Source organism: Macrotis lagotis, chromosome 2 (assembly GCF_037893015.1).
Source record: "Macrotis lagotis isolate mMagLag1 chromosome 2, bilby.v1.9.chrom.fasta, whole genome shotgun sequence".
Lineage (NCBI taxonomy): Eukaryota > Metazoa > Chordata > Mammalia > Peramelemorphia > Peramelidae > Macrotis > Macrotis lagotis.
In genome coordinates this window covers 161,436,441-161,453,755 of record NC_133659.1, presented here as the reverse complement: position 1 = coordinate 161,453,755, position 17,315 = coordinate 161,436,441, and the positions used below count along the sequence as shown (strand labels likewise).

The 17,315-nt window shown below is 37.3% G+C and overlaps 1 protein-coding gene and 1 pseudogene across 1 annotated transcript in view; one reads left to right on the top strand and one right to left on the bottom strand.

Moving 5' to 3' along the window:
• Positions 1 to 17,315, bottom strand: part of LOC141512014 (Fc receptor-like protein 4) — a 122,737-nt pseudogene that overhangs the window by 65,698 nt on the left and 39,724 nt on the right.
• The window catches only part of LOC141510859 (Fc receptor-like protein 2), a 52,106-nt gene that overhangs the window by 21,774 nt on the left and 13,017 nt on the right, over positions 1 to 17,315 (top strand). Inside the window, 1 exon segment of the mRNA XM_074220288.1 lies at positions 861 to 967. Coding sequence (XP_074076389.1) covers positions 861 to 967 — 107 coding nt within the window.

Genomic DNA, 17,315 nt, shown 5'->3' with positions numbered 1-17,315 from the left:
AAAAGAAATGGAAGGAGGCAAGGAGGAAGAGAGGGAAGGAGGGAAGTGAAGATATAATGCTCTTCCAATGCCTTGTTCTTTTTGCTTTTTAGAAAGAAACTCTGCCCTCAACCCATACGGGTGAGACTTCTGTTTCTTCTATCCTCTTCTGCCCTCCCCCACCATCATACTACCTCACACATCCCATGCAGAAGTTCAAAAGTGAATCAGTTACTACTTTTTGTCCCTGAGGAGAGACCTGTTGTCACACTTTTGGAATGTGCAGAGAATTTCATAGGACAATGTCCCTCATCATCTTCTTCACTTTCCACTTATTGATCTACTTATGCCTATTGGTCACAGACTAGACCAATACCTTTTGTTTCCCTATATTTCTCTAACCCTTTCTTTGTCAAGGTTTAAGCATTAGGTTATGAGATTCCAAGTTTATAGGCTATGTTTTTCTTATTAAATCTAAATATAGCCTGACCTAGACAAAGACAAATAAAGTGCTGAATTAATTTCATTTGAGAATTATTATGAAAATAAAAAAGACAGATATTTTAATCATTGAGAGAGGCCACTCCATCAGTGAGGCATTTTCATCCAAGGACTGATCTTATTACTAAGTAATTCCAATTTAGATTATTGCTTATTTGACTATTCCTTCACATTTTTTCTCTTAGAAAAACCAACATAATTTGTTTGTGTAATTGATACCTATGTTCCTAAGGAATAAATATAACCTCATAGAATACACAGAACTCTCAGTGACCTTTTGTCTTCTGATTTCCCTAACATTTAATAACATTTCAATTCTTTTTTGCTTCAAGGGCTCTGCCCATGATTTATTTTGAATTTGCTTGTGTTTCTGTTCCAAGGCAAAGCTTATATCTCTCCCACAGAGCATCTCCCACCTTGAATATTCAAGAACCTGTCAACTCAAATTCATCTACCCAAACAGAACTGGGGTCAATATATGAAAATGGTAAGAACTTCATTTTGGGTAAGGGTTGAAGAATTGGGTCCTATGAGGAGAGTGAAACAGAAGAAAGGGAACATGAGGTAAGCAGGGCTAAATCCTTTCAGATACTCAAGGTTTTGCTCAAGCCCATTCACCCAACAACAATGATTGGTACATCAAGAATCATGAATGAATGCAATGATGTAAAACCATTTATTAAATTTGTAATATAAGCAAAATAAAAAATTAAGACAGTTGATGATCTCAAAAAATCTCACATCCTAATGGGCATAGACAACTCATAAAGGGTTTCACTACAATTCAGATGAAAAGTTTCCATGGTACAGTCAAAAAAGCAGGTGCCAGAAGTCTGGGATAGGACTTTCCCCAAGGTTCTTGGATTCACTGTCCTAACCTAAATCTCTCTGGCTCTGAAGGCAGTTGATGATTGAGTCAATAGCAATTGTTTGACTCGCTTGGCAAAAGATGCATCTCTCCCTCAGAATCCTTTACTAATTCAGTCTTGCCTCATCAGCAAGTAAGGAGGATTCTGAGGAACATGATTAGAAAGAGCTAGTAATCTAAGTTCTCAGGCAGGACCTTTTGATCAATGTTGTCTTCTCTTGCAGTGAATCCTGCAATTAAAGACAGTCTATTCTAAATTATTTCTAACTGGGTCTTCAGAGTATTCCTCTATAATAGGAAATAGCTATGTCCAAAAATGGAATGTGATTCATTGTAAATAGTGAACTCCTCAATATGAGAGCTATTCCAACAAACGCTTGATAATTTCCTGTGTAGAATGGTTGTAGAAAACAATCATGAATTGGGAAGGGCTTGGGGTAGATGAGCTTTGAAGTCTCTTAATAGTCTATGGTATTAACACTTGACCAGTATGTTCTGGAAAACTTTGTCTTCTGTTTCAATAAATCCCGTATTTGAGGATGTGGTGTATTCTGAGGTCTCTTCAAAAGAAAGTGGAAAACAAAGTAAAATCACTCAGTGGTTTAACCCAATATGTTTTTCAAGTGACTCTTATAAGCTCTGTGTTTGATGGTGCAGAAGGATGCAAAAAGAATTCAACATCGATCTTGCCCACTCCCCACTCCCGAAAATACAAATCTAATAAGTATACAATACAAACCAGATTAGGAGAAATTCTGTAAGGGAGTTAAAAAGTGTTTGAGAGAAGGAAATGATCACATTTGGTTGGAGAGACTTATGAGAGGTTCATGATGTGACTTTTGAGATGGTCCTTGAATAATGCATGGGATTTCAATGGTAATAGAAGCAGATGTGGGAAAGAAAATTATTCAGGTACAAAGAGAAAAAATAATAGTCCATGTTCATATTAATAATATCTAATAATAATTAGGTGGAACAGTGATTAGATCTCCAGATGCGGATTCAGAAAAACTCATCTCCCTAAGTTCAAATTCAACCTCAGGTACTGGTATCTGGGCAAGTCACTTAACCCTGTTTGATTCAGTTACTTCATTTGCAAAATGAACTGAAGAAGTAAATGACAAACTATTTAGTATCTTTGCCAATAAAATTCCAAACAGGGTTAAAAAGGGCCTGAAAGATGATAAATAAAATCATGGAAATGCTGAGATTAGCAAGGGAGAAAATGATTAGGATTAAGTATTTTATTAAAATTTATTTTTATTAAAGATATTATTTGAGTTTTATGATTTCTCCCCAATCTTGCTTCCCTCCCCCCCGCCCCACAGAAAACACTCTGTCAGTCTTTACTTTGTTTCCATGTTATACCTTGATCCAAATTGGGTGTGATGAGAGAGAAATCATGTCCTTAAAGAAGAGAAATCTAAGAGGTAACAAGATCAGACAATAAGATATCTGTTTTTTTCTAAATTTCACTTTGTTCAAACTCCACAGCTCCTTATCTGGATACAGATGGCACTCTCCTTTTCAGACAGCCCAAAATTGTTCCCAATTGTTGCACTGATGGAATGAGCAAGTCCTTCAAGTTGAACATCACTCCCATGTTGCTGTTAGGGTGTACAGTGTTTTTTTGGTTCTTCTCATCTCACTCAGCATCAGTTCATGCAAATCCCTCCAGGCTTCCCAGAAATCCCATCCCTCCTGGTTTCTAATAGAACAATAGTGTTCTATGACATGCATATACCACAGTTTGCTAATCCATTCCCCAATTGAAGGACATTTACTTGATTTCCAATTCTTTGCCACCACAAACAGGGCTGCTATAAATATTTTTGTACAAGTAATGTTTTTACCCTTTTTCATCATTTCTTCAGGATATAGGCCCAGTAGTGGTATTGCTGGGTCAAAGGGTATGCACATTTTTGTTGCCCTTTGGGCATAGTTCCAAATTGCTCTCCAGAAGGGTTGGATGAGTTCACAGCTCCACCAACAGTATAATAGTGTCCCAGATTTCCCACAACCCTTCCAACAATGATCATTATCCTTCCTGGTCATATTGGCCAATCTGAGAGGTGTGAGGTGGTACCTCAGAGAAGCTTTAATTTGCATTTCTCTAATAATTAATCATTTAGAGCATTTTTTTCATATGGCTATGGATTGCTTTGATCTCCTCATCTGTAAATTGCCTTTGCATATCCTTTGACCATTTGTCAATTGGGGAATGGCTTTTTGTTTTAAAAATATGACTCAGTTCTCTGTATATTTTAGAAATGAGTACTTTGTCAGAATCATTAGTTGGAAAGATTGTTTCCCAATTTACTACATTTCTTTTGATCTTGGTTACATTAGTTTTATCTGTGCAAAAGCTTTTTAATTTAATGTAATTGAAATCATCTAATTAGTTTTTGGTGATGTTCTCCAACTCTTCCTTAGTCATAAACTGCTCCCCTTTCCATAGATCTGACAGGTAGACTAGTCCTTGATCTTCTAATTTGCTTATAGTATTGTTTTTTATGTCTATGTCCTGTAACCATTTGGATCTTATCTTGGTAAAGGGTGTGAGGTGATGGTCTAATCTAAGTTTCTTCCATATTAACTTCCAATTATCGCAGAAATTTTTATCAAAGAGTGAGTTTTTATCCCAATGGCTGGACTCTTGGGGTTTATCAAACAACAGATTACTATAATCATCTCCTGCTTTTACACCTAGTCTATTCCACTGGTCCACCACTCTATTTCTTAGCCAATACCAAACAGTTTTGATGACTGACGCTTTATAATATAATTTTAGATCAGGTAGGGCTAAGCCACCTTCTTTTCCACTTTTTTTCATTAAGCTCCTGGCAATTCTTGACTTTTTATTTCTCCACATGAATTTACTTACAATTTTTTCTAACTCGTTAAAGTAATTTTTTGGAATTTTGATTGGTAGGGCACTAAACAGATAGTTAATTTTGGTAGAATTGTCATTTGTAGAATTGTCATTAGCTCTACCTATCCATGAGAAGTTGATATTTGCCCAGTTATTTAAATATGATTTAAATTTTGTGTGAGAAATGTTTTATGATTGTTTTCAAAAAGATTCTGAGTCTGTCTTGGCAAATAGACTCCCAAATATTTTATATGATCTGAGGTTACTTTGAATGGGATTTCTCTTTCTAGCTCTTCCTGCTGTTTCTTGCTAGACATATATAGAAAAGTTGAGGATTTATGAGGGTTTATTTTATAACCTGCAACTTTGCTAATATTGCTAATTGTTTCCAGTAGTTTTTTGGATGATTTCTTGGGATTCTCTAGGTAGACCATCATGTCATCTTCAAAGAGTGAGAGTTTTGTCTCTTCATTCCCAATTCTAAATCCTTCAATTTCTTTTTCTTCTCTAATTGCTGATGCTAACATTTCTAATACAATATTGAATAGTAGTGGTGATAATGGGCACCCTTATTTCACCCCTGATCTTATTGGGAATACCTCTAGCCTCTCCCCATTGAGTATAATGCTTGTTGATGGTTTCAAATAGATGCTGCTAATTATTTTAAGGAACAGTCCATTTATTCCTACACTCTCTAGTGTTTTTAATAGGAATGGATGCTGTATTTTGTCAAAAGCTTTTTCGGCATCTATTAATATGATCATATGATTTCTGATAGGTTTGTTGTTGACATAATTGAGTATACTAACAGTTTTCCTAATATTGAACCAACCCTGCATTACTGGAATAAATCCTACTTGATCATAATGTATTATCCGAGTGATGACTTGTTGTAATCGTTTTGCTAAGATTTTATTTAGGATTTTTGCATCTGTATTCATGAGGGAAATAGGTCTATAATTTTCTTTCTCTGTTTTAACTCTTCCTGGTTTAGGTAACAGTACCATATTGGTTTCATAGAAAGAGTTAGGCAGAGTTCCATCTTTCCCTATTTTTTACAAAGATTTTATATAGGATTGGAACCAATTGTTCCTTAAGTGTTTGGTAGAATTCACTTGTGAATCCACCAGGCCCTGGTGGATTAGGGTTAGGGAGTTCAATAATGGCTTGTTGAATTTTTTTTCTGAGATAGGGTTGTTTAGGTATTTAATCTCTTCTTCATTTAACCTGGGCAACTTATATTTTTGTAAATATTCATCCATTTCACTTAGATTATCAAATTTATTGGTATAGAGTTGGGCAAAATAATGTCAAATTATTACTTTAATTTCCTCCTCATTGGTGGTGAGTTCACCTTTTTCATTTATGATACTAGCAATTTGGTTTTCTTCTTTTTTTAATCAGATTGACCAGAGGTTTATCAATTTTATTGTTTTTTTCATAATACCAACTTTTGGTTTTATTTATTAATTCAATAGTTTTTTTGCTTTTGCTTTTTATTAATTTCTCCATTAATTTTTAGAATTTCTAATTTGGTATTTAATTGGGGATTTTTGATTTGTTCTTTCTCTAATTTTTTAGTTGCATGTTTAGTTCATTGATCTCCTCTTTTTCCAATTTATTCATGTAAGCATTTAGAGCTATAATATATCCCCTGAGAGTCACTTTCAATGAATCCCATAGGTTTTGGTATGTTGTTTCATTATTATTATTATCTAGGATAAAATGGTTAATTCTTTCTATAATTTGTTTTTTGGTCCACTCATTTTTTAAAATGAGGTTATTCAGTTTCCAATTTGTTCTGGGTCTATATTTCCTTAGCGCAGTATTGCATATGACTTTTATTGTATTGTGATCTGAGAAAGATGTGTTCACTATTTCTGTCTTTCTGCAGTTGATCATTAGGTTTTTATGTCCTAGTACATGGTCAATTTTTGTATAAGTTCTATGTACTTCAGAGAAAAAGGTATATTCCTTTCTGTCCCCATTCAGTTTCCTCCATAAGTCTACCATATCTAATTTTTCTAACAATCTATTTACCTCCTTAACTTCTTTGTTGTTTATTTTATGATTTGATTTATCTAGATCGATCTGAGAGCTGGAGGTTGAGGTCTCCCACTAGTAGAGTTTTGCTGTCTATGTCTTCCTGTAGTCCTTTCAGCTTCTCCTCTAAGAATTTGGGTGCTGTCCCACTGGGTGCATATATATTCAATATTGAAATGACTTTATTGTCTATGGTATCTTTTAGGAGGATAAAGTTTCCTTCCTTATCTCTTTTAATGCTATCTATTTTTGCTGCTGCTTTGTCTGAGATAAGGATTGCTACCCCTGCTTTTTTTTTGCTTCAGCTGAAGCAAAATATATTTTGCTCCAACCTTTTACATTTACTCTATATGTATCTCGCTGCTTCAAATGAGTTTCTTGTAAGCAGCATATTGTAGGATTCTGGTTTTTAATCCTCTCTGCTATTTGCTTACATTTTAAGGGAGAGTTCATCCCATTCACATTCAAGGTTATGATTACTAATTCTTTATTGCCCTCCATGCTATTGTCCCTCTGTTTGTATTTCCCCCCCTTTCTCCCCCTTTATCCATATTCCCCAGTCTTTTTTCTGAATACCTCCCCCTTCAGTGTTTTTGCTCTCCTATATTATCACCCCCTCCCCTTTCTTTCCCCTTTCCCTTTTTCCCTTTTCCCTTCCCTTTCTTTTATTTCTCCCTTTTCACTCACACTCTCCTTCTCTTTCTCTGTTCCCCCCTCCCCTTTTCCCCTTTTATTACTTGAAAGGTTAGATGTTTTATAAGTTAACTGAGTATGTGTAGGTTGCCTTTAAGCCAAGTCTGATGAGGGAAGATTCAGGTGTTTCTCCTCTGCTCCCTTCTTCCCCTCTATTACCATAGGTTTTTTGTACCTCTTAGTGTAATGAGATTTACCCCATTCAGTCCCCTCCCTCCTCCCATCTCTTTCCTGTCCCCCTTTTAAAGGAGGTAGTGTTTTTTAGATCATTCTATCTAAGTCATAGAAAATTCTGAGTGTCTGTCCCTTCTAGTTCAGTATATTCTATCGAATAGAGTCAAAATTCCTGAGAGTTATTAGAGTCTTTCTCCCAAGTGGGGTTAAATCCAGTTACATCCCATTAGATAGCAGTCTTATGTATTGGTCATGAATGCCCATCATTTCTGGCTAGGTGTATTCTCTCTGTTAGAGTTACAATTCTCAAGATTTATGAGAATCTTTTTTCCCCCCATTCTGGGATATAGCCAGTTTCAACTTACTGGATTGCATTCTTTTTCCTTTTACCCCCCCCTTTTTTTTACCTTTTCATGTGTCTCTTGAACCTCCTGTTTGATGTCCAAATTTTGTGTTTAGCTCTGGTCTTTTCATAAGAAAATTTTGGAATTCTTCCATTTCATTAAATGTCCATCATTTTTCCTGGAAGAGAAGGCTCAGCTTTGCAGGAAAGTAGATTCTTGGCTGCATTCCAAGCTCCCTTGCTCTTCAAAATATGTTGTTCCAGGCCCTTCGATCCCTTAATGTTGATACAGCCAGGTCCTGTGTGATCCTTACTGTGGCTCCATGATATTTAAATTGTTTCTTTCTGGCTGCTTGCAGGATTTTCTCTTTTATCTGATAGTTCTGGAGTTTGGCCACAACATTTCTTGGTGTTTTCATTTTAGGATCTTTTTCTGGTGGGGATTGATGTACTCTTTCAATAACTACTTTGCCCTCTGATTCCATGATATCAGGGCAGTTTTCCATCACTAGATCCTGTAATATTAAGTCCAGGCTTTTTTTCTCTTCAATGTTTTCAGGAAGTCCTATAATTTTCAGGTTGCCCCTCCTCTATCTATTCTTGAGGTCAGTGGTTTTGTTGATGAGGTATTTTACATTTGCTTCTATTTTTTCTATTTTTTGATTTTGTTTAACTGACTCTTGCTGTCTCATGGAATCATTAGTTTCTGTAGGCTCCATTCTTTTTTGGTTGAGGCGTCTTCTTCATTAACCTTTTGCAACTCCTTTTCCAATTGGTCAATTCTACTTTTGAAAGAACTTTCTATTTGACCAATTGAGGTTTTGAGAGAATTAATTTCTTTTTGCATTTTCTCCTTTGAGGATCTGAGAGAATTATTCTCATTTTGTATTGGTCCAATTGATGATCTGGGAGATTTATTCTTCTTTTGTATTTGTCCAATTGTACTTTCTAAGGTTTTGTTTTTTTGTTGTAAGGTATTAATTGCCTCTCCCAAATTTTTAAGCTTCTTCCTTATTTCTTCAAGGAAGTCTTTCTGTTCTGGAGACCAGATTGTATTCTCCTCAGAGGTTCCAGGTCTCTCTGAGTTAGGGTCTTTCCCTTCCAGGAATTTTTCTATGGATCCACCTTTCCGCTGACCCTTCTTCATTTTGCTAAGACCTTGAGTTGGGGGGGAGCTGGTTCACCAGGGCTTGGGATCGCTAAAGGCTTTACTCACTGAGTGCAGTTTCTTTGGCTGGCCATTAGGATGTGTTGGTTGCTTTCTCTGGAGTGTCTGTGACCTTGACTGAGGCTTTCTCCCTTTGCTTGAGGGGAAGAGTTGGAGCTACTGAATTCTTTTGACTTCAATCAATTGTTAGCTTTACCCTGGCTTGAGGTAATTCCTCAGATGGGCTGGTTCTTCTGCTCACACACACCTGGGCCTGAGGCAGAAGAAGTTTGCATTTGTTTGTTTGGGAGGAGGTCTGAGTTGCAATGGGACCAGAGGAGCCCAGGATGGTGTCCTCAGCTCTTCTGCACCAGAACTCTCCCCCCCAGCCAGGTCCTCAAGCTCCAGGGGGACAGCACCAACACCAGTGCCTCTGCTCCCCCGCCGACCCAAGTCCCTGTTGTCCAGCCCCACCGCTGATCCAGCAGGTCTGTCTTTTGGGCCCTCAGACTCCTGGTTCCAATTCAGCTGTTAATCTGGTTGATCCGGGGCTGATCCTCCCTCTGAGCCCAGACTCACCAGCCCGAATTCGACCAAAGCTGCTGCTGGAGACAAATTCTGAGGTAGATATTCTTTCTCCTGGCTTTTCTTTCTGGCTTTTGTGGGTCAGATTTCTTTTAAGTGGTTTGTTTCATGTGATAGATGGGGAAGAGATCAGGAGACTTTAGAACTGTGCCTGTCTTCTCTCCACCATCTTGGCCAGAAGTCAAGTTTTTTCTTTCAATTAGTTCAATTCAATTCACTATACTTTAATTCATCATACATTCATTCATTGTTTTACTATATTCATCCCAGAGGGAAGAGAAAATTTAGACATGACAGTCCCCATTCTTATGGTATTTCATTCTAATATGTTAAAAAAGATACAAATGTAAGTAAATATAATGTAAAATATCATAGGAGAAGTGCATTAAAGAGAGATATTGTTAATGCTTAGAGATAGCTAAAGTTTAGTTAGACTGTTGAATTTGTAGCTAGAGGATTTAATTTCAGATCTTCACTCTTGTCATTTATTATCTGTATCATTGTGGGCAAGTCATTGTCCATCTCTGTGCATTATCTACATAAAGAGAGGGTCAGACCAGATGGTGAATCTATCAAATTTCTTTTAACACTTTGTCCTATGATGTACAGGATCAGAGATCAGTGAACAGACATGAAAAGCAAATTCTTAGGATTTAATTCTTCTCTTCATGAGGGCAAGTCTCTACTTTGACAATCACGTTTGATGATGAACAGACAAAAGAAAGGAACAAGCATTTATGAAGCTCCTGCTGTTTCCTAGATATTTACAGATGTTGTATCATCTCATCTTTCAGTCTGTGAAGTAGGTGCTGACATGAGTCCTATTTTACAGCTGAGGAAACTGAGGCAAGCAGAGACTGCTTGATATTTCTAGAGTCATATAACTAATAAGAATCTGAGATTGAATTTGAACTCATCTACCTGACTCAAGGCTCAGTGCATACAAGACCTAGCTGCTTAGCTGAAGAGAGAAACAGAGAGACAGAGAGAGAGATATATAGACAAGGAGAGTCAGAGAGCCAGAGATAGAGAGATAGGTTAAGACAGAGAGACAAAGACAGGGACAGAGACAGAGCAAATGAAAAAGATGATAAACTTAGGTGTTCATGATTCTAACCATGGTGTTCTAAGCTCTTAATCCACGCTTTCTTATACATTTGATCCTAAGGATTCCATAAGTGTTCAGACTAGAAGTGAATATAAATTTTCTGGAGTTTATTTTATTTACTCATTGAATTCAACATTCTATTCTAAAATTTTCATGTACCTCTTTCTCTTCCTGACTATAAATTTCTTGAAGAAAGACAGAAAGAGGAATAAAGAAAGAAAAAAGAAAAGAGAAAGAAAATAAAGAAGGAAGGAATGAAAGAAGGACAGAAGAAAGCAAAGGGGGGAAAGAGAAAAAAGTAAGACAGAGAGTAAGAGAGAGAAGAATAGAGAAGAGAAGAAAAGAGAAGAGAAGAGAAGAGAAGAGAAGAGAAGAGAAGAGAAGAGAAGAGAAGAGAAGAGAAGAGAAGAGAGGAGAGAGGAGGAGTGGAGAAGGGAGAAAAAGGGAGGCGGGGAGAGGGAGGGAGGAAGGAAGGAAGGAAGGAAGAAAGGAGGGAAGGAGGGAGGGAGGGAGGAAGATATGGGATGCATCCCAAAATGGTGACCTTGGGGAAGGATTCACTAATTGGGAGAGAGGACCTCAGGTCAGAAGTTCCCTCTACCACTGGGGCAGGGGTAGATAAGGTGATGGAAGAAAAATCTAGTGAAAGAATCAAGGAATGGGTAAGATCCTATTTCTGTAGTGGTTCTAGATTCTCTGGTCTTCCTTCTAGGATGTTTTTCCTAGACATTCATGGACTTTCAGGGAACCCCCCATAGACTTTTCTCTGCCTACTTTATATGAGGTAGCACTCTCCAGTGCATTCATGTTTGCTTGTTTATTTTTTTATTCTCCTGCTTTTGTTAAACATGGCTTACTCATTATGAGAGTACAAGCTAGGGGTTAGTCATTACCACATTCTGGGTAGACTAGGGGCATTCTAGGTCCTACTCACTGGAGACTGGAAATATTGGAGTAAGGTTGGGAAGATCTTCACCATCATAGTTACCTCTGGAAAAAGGACAGGGATACATTGAGACATTTTTGAGTGAATCCTTTTGTCTGTCAGTCTCTTTAAGAAATTAGGGTATTGGGGTGGCTAGGTGGTGCAGTGGATAAAGCACCGGCCCTGGAGTCAGGAGTACCTGGGTTCAAATCTTGTCTCAGACACCTAATTACCTAGCTGTGTGGCCTTGGGCAAGCCACTTAACCCCATTTGCCTTGCAAAAAACCCTAAAAAATTAAATAAATGTTTCTCTTACAAAAAAAAGAAATTATGGTGCATCTTGAGGTCTGTCTTCTCTTTTCTAATAATGTGAATTTTTATGTATATAGTGGGACGAAGCACCTTTGGTTCTTCCCTCTCACCATAGATCCTACTCCAGGATATAGACAGCAAAGAGCTGAGAGTTGGTTCAGAGAAATGAATGGAAGAATAAAAACTAATGAAAAAAAAACACTTATGAAACATTTATTATTTGCCAAACATTGGTAAGTATTCACTATTCAAATCCAAAAACCTAGACTATTCCTGCCTTCAAGGACTACTCAGAGATGACCTTGGTCAGGAAATTGCTGTGATCAAAGAAACTAGAAACCCCAACCTCTAAACATCTTTGTGATTCTGATTTTGGGGAAGACTAGGAATCAATAAGACTCATGAGAAACTTAGGAAAAGGCAGAATTAATGGATGAACAATACAGAAAGTTGAGTCCAGTGGAATAAGGACCAGCCTGGGAGAAAGGAATAGTGCTATAGCAAAAGAGCGATTGGAAGAGAGAATATAGTCAGAGAGGAAACCATGGGCGCTAAATGGGAAAGTCATTAATCCATGACTCAAAACTTCCCTTCCTTTCACAGCAAACAACACAAAGAACCTCCCAGAGGATAAGGTGAGTTGCACTCCCTGGCTATTTTCTCCCTTGCATCCCCCCTCTCTCCCACATTCTCAACACTGTATTTTCCCTTCTAGGACTCTTCAGTTATTTATTCTGAGGTGACAAAGAAACACTGACCTAGAGATTCAGAGAAGGCCAAGGCTATAGCCAGAAGATGGCACTGAAAGTTACAAAAATGTAAAGCCTTTCTGACCCCTTCAATGATGAATGGACCCATATGAGTCCATAAGACAGTTCTTTCTCTAAGTTCAAAACTGCAATCTGAGCATACACAAAATTGGATTTTCATTATGAAAGGGACTTGATTAACTTACACTGGACATTTCCTTTCTGGTCTAACACATCCATTCAAGAAACCAAATTAAAAAACAAAATGTTGTTTAGTAAATGAAAAGAAAAAGCAGAGGATTTGAATTGTTTAATAACTATATTTATCAAGGTTTGAGAATTTAGTGAAACCATCTTCTTCATTCAAAGAATATTGCTATTTTAAAACACAAGCAAACAGGATCCTGCACTTGTAATTAGAGCACTTAGAAAGCACTGGAAATGTATTGATAAGTTCTGATTATCTCTTTTGCTTTTTTCAATCTTCCTTATAGGCTGTGTCTCAGTTTCCTCATTTCTAAATGAATTAGATTAACTAAATGATTATTAAAATCATTTAAATCCTAAATGTTATGTGAAGACATTGATGATATTTCCATATTGAAAGACATCCTGGTGCAAAGGAGAAAGTATTGACTTTTTATCCATTCAAGAAGTCCTGGGTTCAAATCTTGATACTTCAATATACCCTCTATGTGACAATATGTTTGTAAATATTTAACAACTAATTTTTTAGGTTGGAAAAAGTCTGACATACCTTTTATGAATTAATAAAGTATAATAATAATCTGCATTATTAACATTTGTTCATTGCTTTCTTTAGACTAGAGAACCAAGAAACCAATAAAGCAAGTCTTTTTCTAATTTCCAAGGTATATATATATATATTATATATATATATATATATATATATATATATATATATATATATACATATTATGCTCATGGTGAAAATATAACAATCTCTCCAGAACTGGTACAAACTGACTCAAGTGACTATAAAAATTCATCTTATATCTCTAAATATCCATTCCCTCATCTATAAATATGAAAGTTCTGAACCCTGTAATGTCAAATGATCCTAGCAAAGATTTTTATCTGTGCTTGTCATTACAAGATTTCCCTTCTTCCTCAAATAACTTGCACAACAGCCTAAAATTACCACCTTCAATGCCTGTCTTCTATTATTTTTTAGAGTGAATGTCTTCTGGTAGCACCTTGCCCTCTTAAGAATATGCCTGCAAATTACCCTTCAGGATCACTCACTTTGGGAAATATTCATCTCAACTGGGCAATTCCTTTCTTGATCATTGCTCAAAATTAGAATGGAAAAGAAAAGAGTCAATGATGACATCCATATCTTCAAGCCTTATTTAATGAAAGAGTACAATGAAAAGAAATTGGGAGGTTAGGAGGGAGAGTTGGGGGAGAGGGTTTGAGTGTGATTTTAGCCATATTGAATATGAGGTAAAGAAAGAATGTATGGGTGGAGATGAATAGGAGAAAGATGGAAAGGAGGCTATTTCTTCTGCCTATTATGGGATAGGACTGATTTGTTGGTATCCAGTTCCCCTGTAAAACCCTCAATCTCTTGCACATACATGATGTTTTTATCTCTGAATCCTTATTGTCTAGTGCAGGGCCTTTTTCACACTAGTATTTAATAAAGATCTATTTAGTCTAATTGAAATCAGAGCCATAAATACCATTTTTCTTATCTGTGACAAATCCCACAACATATTATTCCTGAAAGAATCACAATTCCTACCTCAGGCAAACAAAATGAAAAATCTCTTCAAAAAATACTTTAGGACTTCTGGCCAATATGTCAGAAAGAAGACAGACACTGTGATAGTGCTCTCTCTTTCCCTTCAGAAATAACATGAGTGAAACCTCTTAATAGAAATTCGATCAACAAAACCCAGAAAGAGAAGCTAGGAGAAAAACACCTACCAAGAAGGTCTGTCTCAGGGCACTGTGGCACAGGGAACCTGGAGACTAGAGCAGAGGATCAGCACTGGTAATGGCAGCTAGGGGAGGCCAGAGGGTCAGCCTCAGCTGTGGAGATTTGAGTGAGTGGTGAGTGCGAGATCCAGCTTTAGCTGCAGTCTTTGGCTAAGGGGCTAAGAGCTATGGGAGGGTGAGTTCCAGCAGAGTCTCAGATCATGCCTGGAGAGCAACTGTTGAGCCAGGGACCTGAGCTCTATACATTCAGCAGAGCTAGTTGCCCAGAGCAAACAATAAACAACGCCCCCCACCCCTCAGGGTAACAGAGTTCATTCAACAGAAAGAGATTAACTCCCTCCTCCAGGGCCCAGGCCAGTATTCAAGGTCAAATCTGACCCTACTGCTGAGGAGCTCACTCCAGAGAAAGCAACCAGCACCTCCTACTGGCTGGTCCTTGGAGTTACTAAGCCAAGTGAACAAAGCTTCTAGGATCTTCAAAAGCAAACCTCTGAGAGCCAGCTCTCCCCCACCCAAACACAAGTTGAAAAAAGACCAGAAAAAAGGGGGGCCCATGGAGAAATACTTAGAAGAGACAGATTCTAACCAAAAGAGATCTAGCACTGCTGAGGAGAATACGAATTGATCTCCAGTCTAGAAATACTTCCTCGAAGAAATCAGGAAGGAGTTCAAAAATCAATTGGAAAAGGGGTGGCTAGGTGGCGCAGTGGATAGAGTGCCAGCCCTGGAGTCAGGAGTACCTGAGTTCAAATCTGGCCTCAGACACTTAATAATTGCCTAGCTGTGTTGCCTTGGGCAAGCCACTTAACCTCATTGCCTTGCAAAAAAAAAATGCAATAAAAAAATCTATTGGAAAAATTGGGAAAAGAAACCCAAGAGAAAATTAACATGTTGTAAGAGAAAATTAATCTTGCAACAAGAAAAGAAATCCTTGGAAAAAGCAATTGGACAAATACAAAATCAGAATAACTATCTCAGATCTTCAATTGAGCAAATGCAAAAAAGGAAATGATTCTCTCAAAACTACATTTGGGCAAATAGAAAAGTCCTTCAAAAATAGAATGGACCAACTGAAAAAAGTAGTTGCAAAAGATAAAGGAAGAAAAATCTTTTCCTCTTAAAAAAGGGATAGAATAGGTGGAAACTAATGACTTCATGAGACAACAAGATTGTTAAACAAAACCAAAAGATCAAAAAAAGAGAAAAAAATGGAAAATACCTCATCAGCAAAACTACGGACTCGAGAATCGATTGAGAAGGGAGAATCTGAGAATTATTGGCCTTCCTGAGAACACTGAAGAGAACAAAAGCCTGGACTTAATATTACAGGATTTAGTGATGGAAAATTGCCTTGTTATGAAACCAGAGGAGAAAATAGTTATTGAAAGAATACATCAATCCCCTCCAGAAAGAGAGATCCTAAAATGAAAACACCCAGGAATGTTGTGGTCAAATTCCAGGACTAACAGATAAAAGAAAAAATCCTGCAAGCAGCCAGAAAGAAAAATTTGAATATCAAGGAGTCAAAGTAAGGATTATGTAGGACCTGGCCACAGCAACATTAAGGGATCAAAGGGCCTGGAGTGAGATATTCTGAAAAGCAAGGGAGTTTGGAATGCAGCCAAGAATCTACTACCCTGCAAAGCTGAACCTTCTTTTCCAGGGAAAAAGATGGACATTTAATGAAATGGGAGACTTCCAAGATTTCATGATGAAAAGACCAGAGCTAAATAGAAAATTTGGACATCAAACAGGAGGCTCAAGAGACACATGAAAAGGTAAAAAAGCAAACAAACTGCTATATAATAAGATGAAACTGGCTATATGCCCACTTGGGAGAGTCTCATAACTTTTGAGAACTGTAACTCTATTAGAGCAAATATACATAGCCAGGAGTGATGGACACTCATAACTTTTTTGTGACTCAGTTAGAATGATTTGAAAACAATACCTGATTAAAAAGGGGGGCAGTAAAGAGACAAGGTTGGAGGGAGACTGAATGGGGTAAATCTCATTACATCAAGAGCTACAAAAGACCTATTGTAATTGAGGGGAAGAAGGGAGGAGGTGAAAACCACCTGAATCTTCATCTCATCAGACTTGGCTTAAAGTTAGCTTAGACACACTTAATCAAGTTAAGAAAATTATCTTACCTTTCAAGCATTAAAAGGAGAAAGGGGGAGGAGTGGATGGGGATGGGGAGAAAAAGGGGAACTAACAGAAGGAAGGGAAGAAGGTGAAAAGGGAAAGGGAAAAAAGGGGAGGGGGGTCCATTTAAGAGTGCAAACACACTGAAGGTGGTGGTATTCAGAAAGAAAATACTGGGCAATATGAGTAATGTGAAAAAGGAGGGAAATACAGAGGGAAGATAGCATGGAGGTTAATAAAGAATTAGTAATTATAACTTTGAATGTGAATGGGATGAACTTTCCCTTAAAATGTAAGTGGATAGCAGAGTGAATTGAAAACCAGAATCCTACAATATGATGCTTACAAGAAACTCATTTGAAGCAGAGATATACATATAGAGTAAAGGTAAAAGGTTGGAGCAAAATATATTTTGCTTCAGCTGAAGTGAAAAAAGCAGGGGTAGTAATTCCTTATCTCAGATAAAGCAGCTGTAAAAATAGATAGCCCAGGGGTGGCTAGGTGGCATAGTGGATAAAGCACAGGCCCTGGAGTCAGGAGTACCTGGGTTCAAATCCGGTCTCAGACGCTTAATAATTACCTAGCTGTGTGGCCTTGGGGAAGCCATTTAACTGTTTGCCTTGCAAAAACAAACCTAAAAAAATAGATAGCCTTAAAAGATACCATAGACGATAAAGTAATTTCAATACTAAATATGTACACACCCAATGGGACAGATTCAGATTCTTAGAAGAGAAGTTGAAAGAGCTACAGAAAGACATAGACAGTAAAACTCTACTTGTGGGAGATCTCAACCTCCAGCTCTCAGATTTAGATAAATCAAATAGTAAAATAAAATGAAAGAAGTTAAGGAGGTAAATAGATTGCTAGAAAAGCCTAGATATTATAGATCTGTGGAGGAAA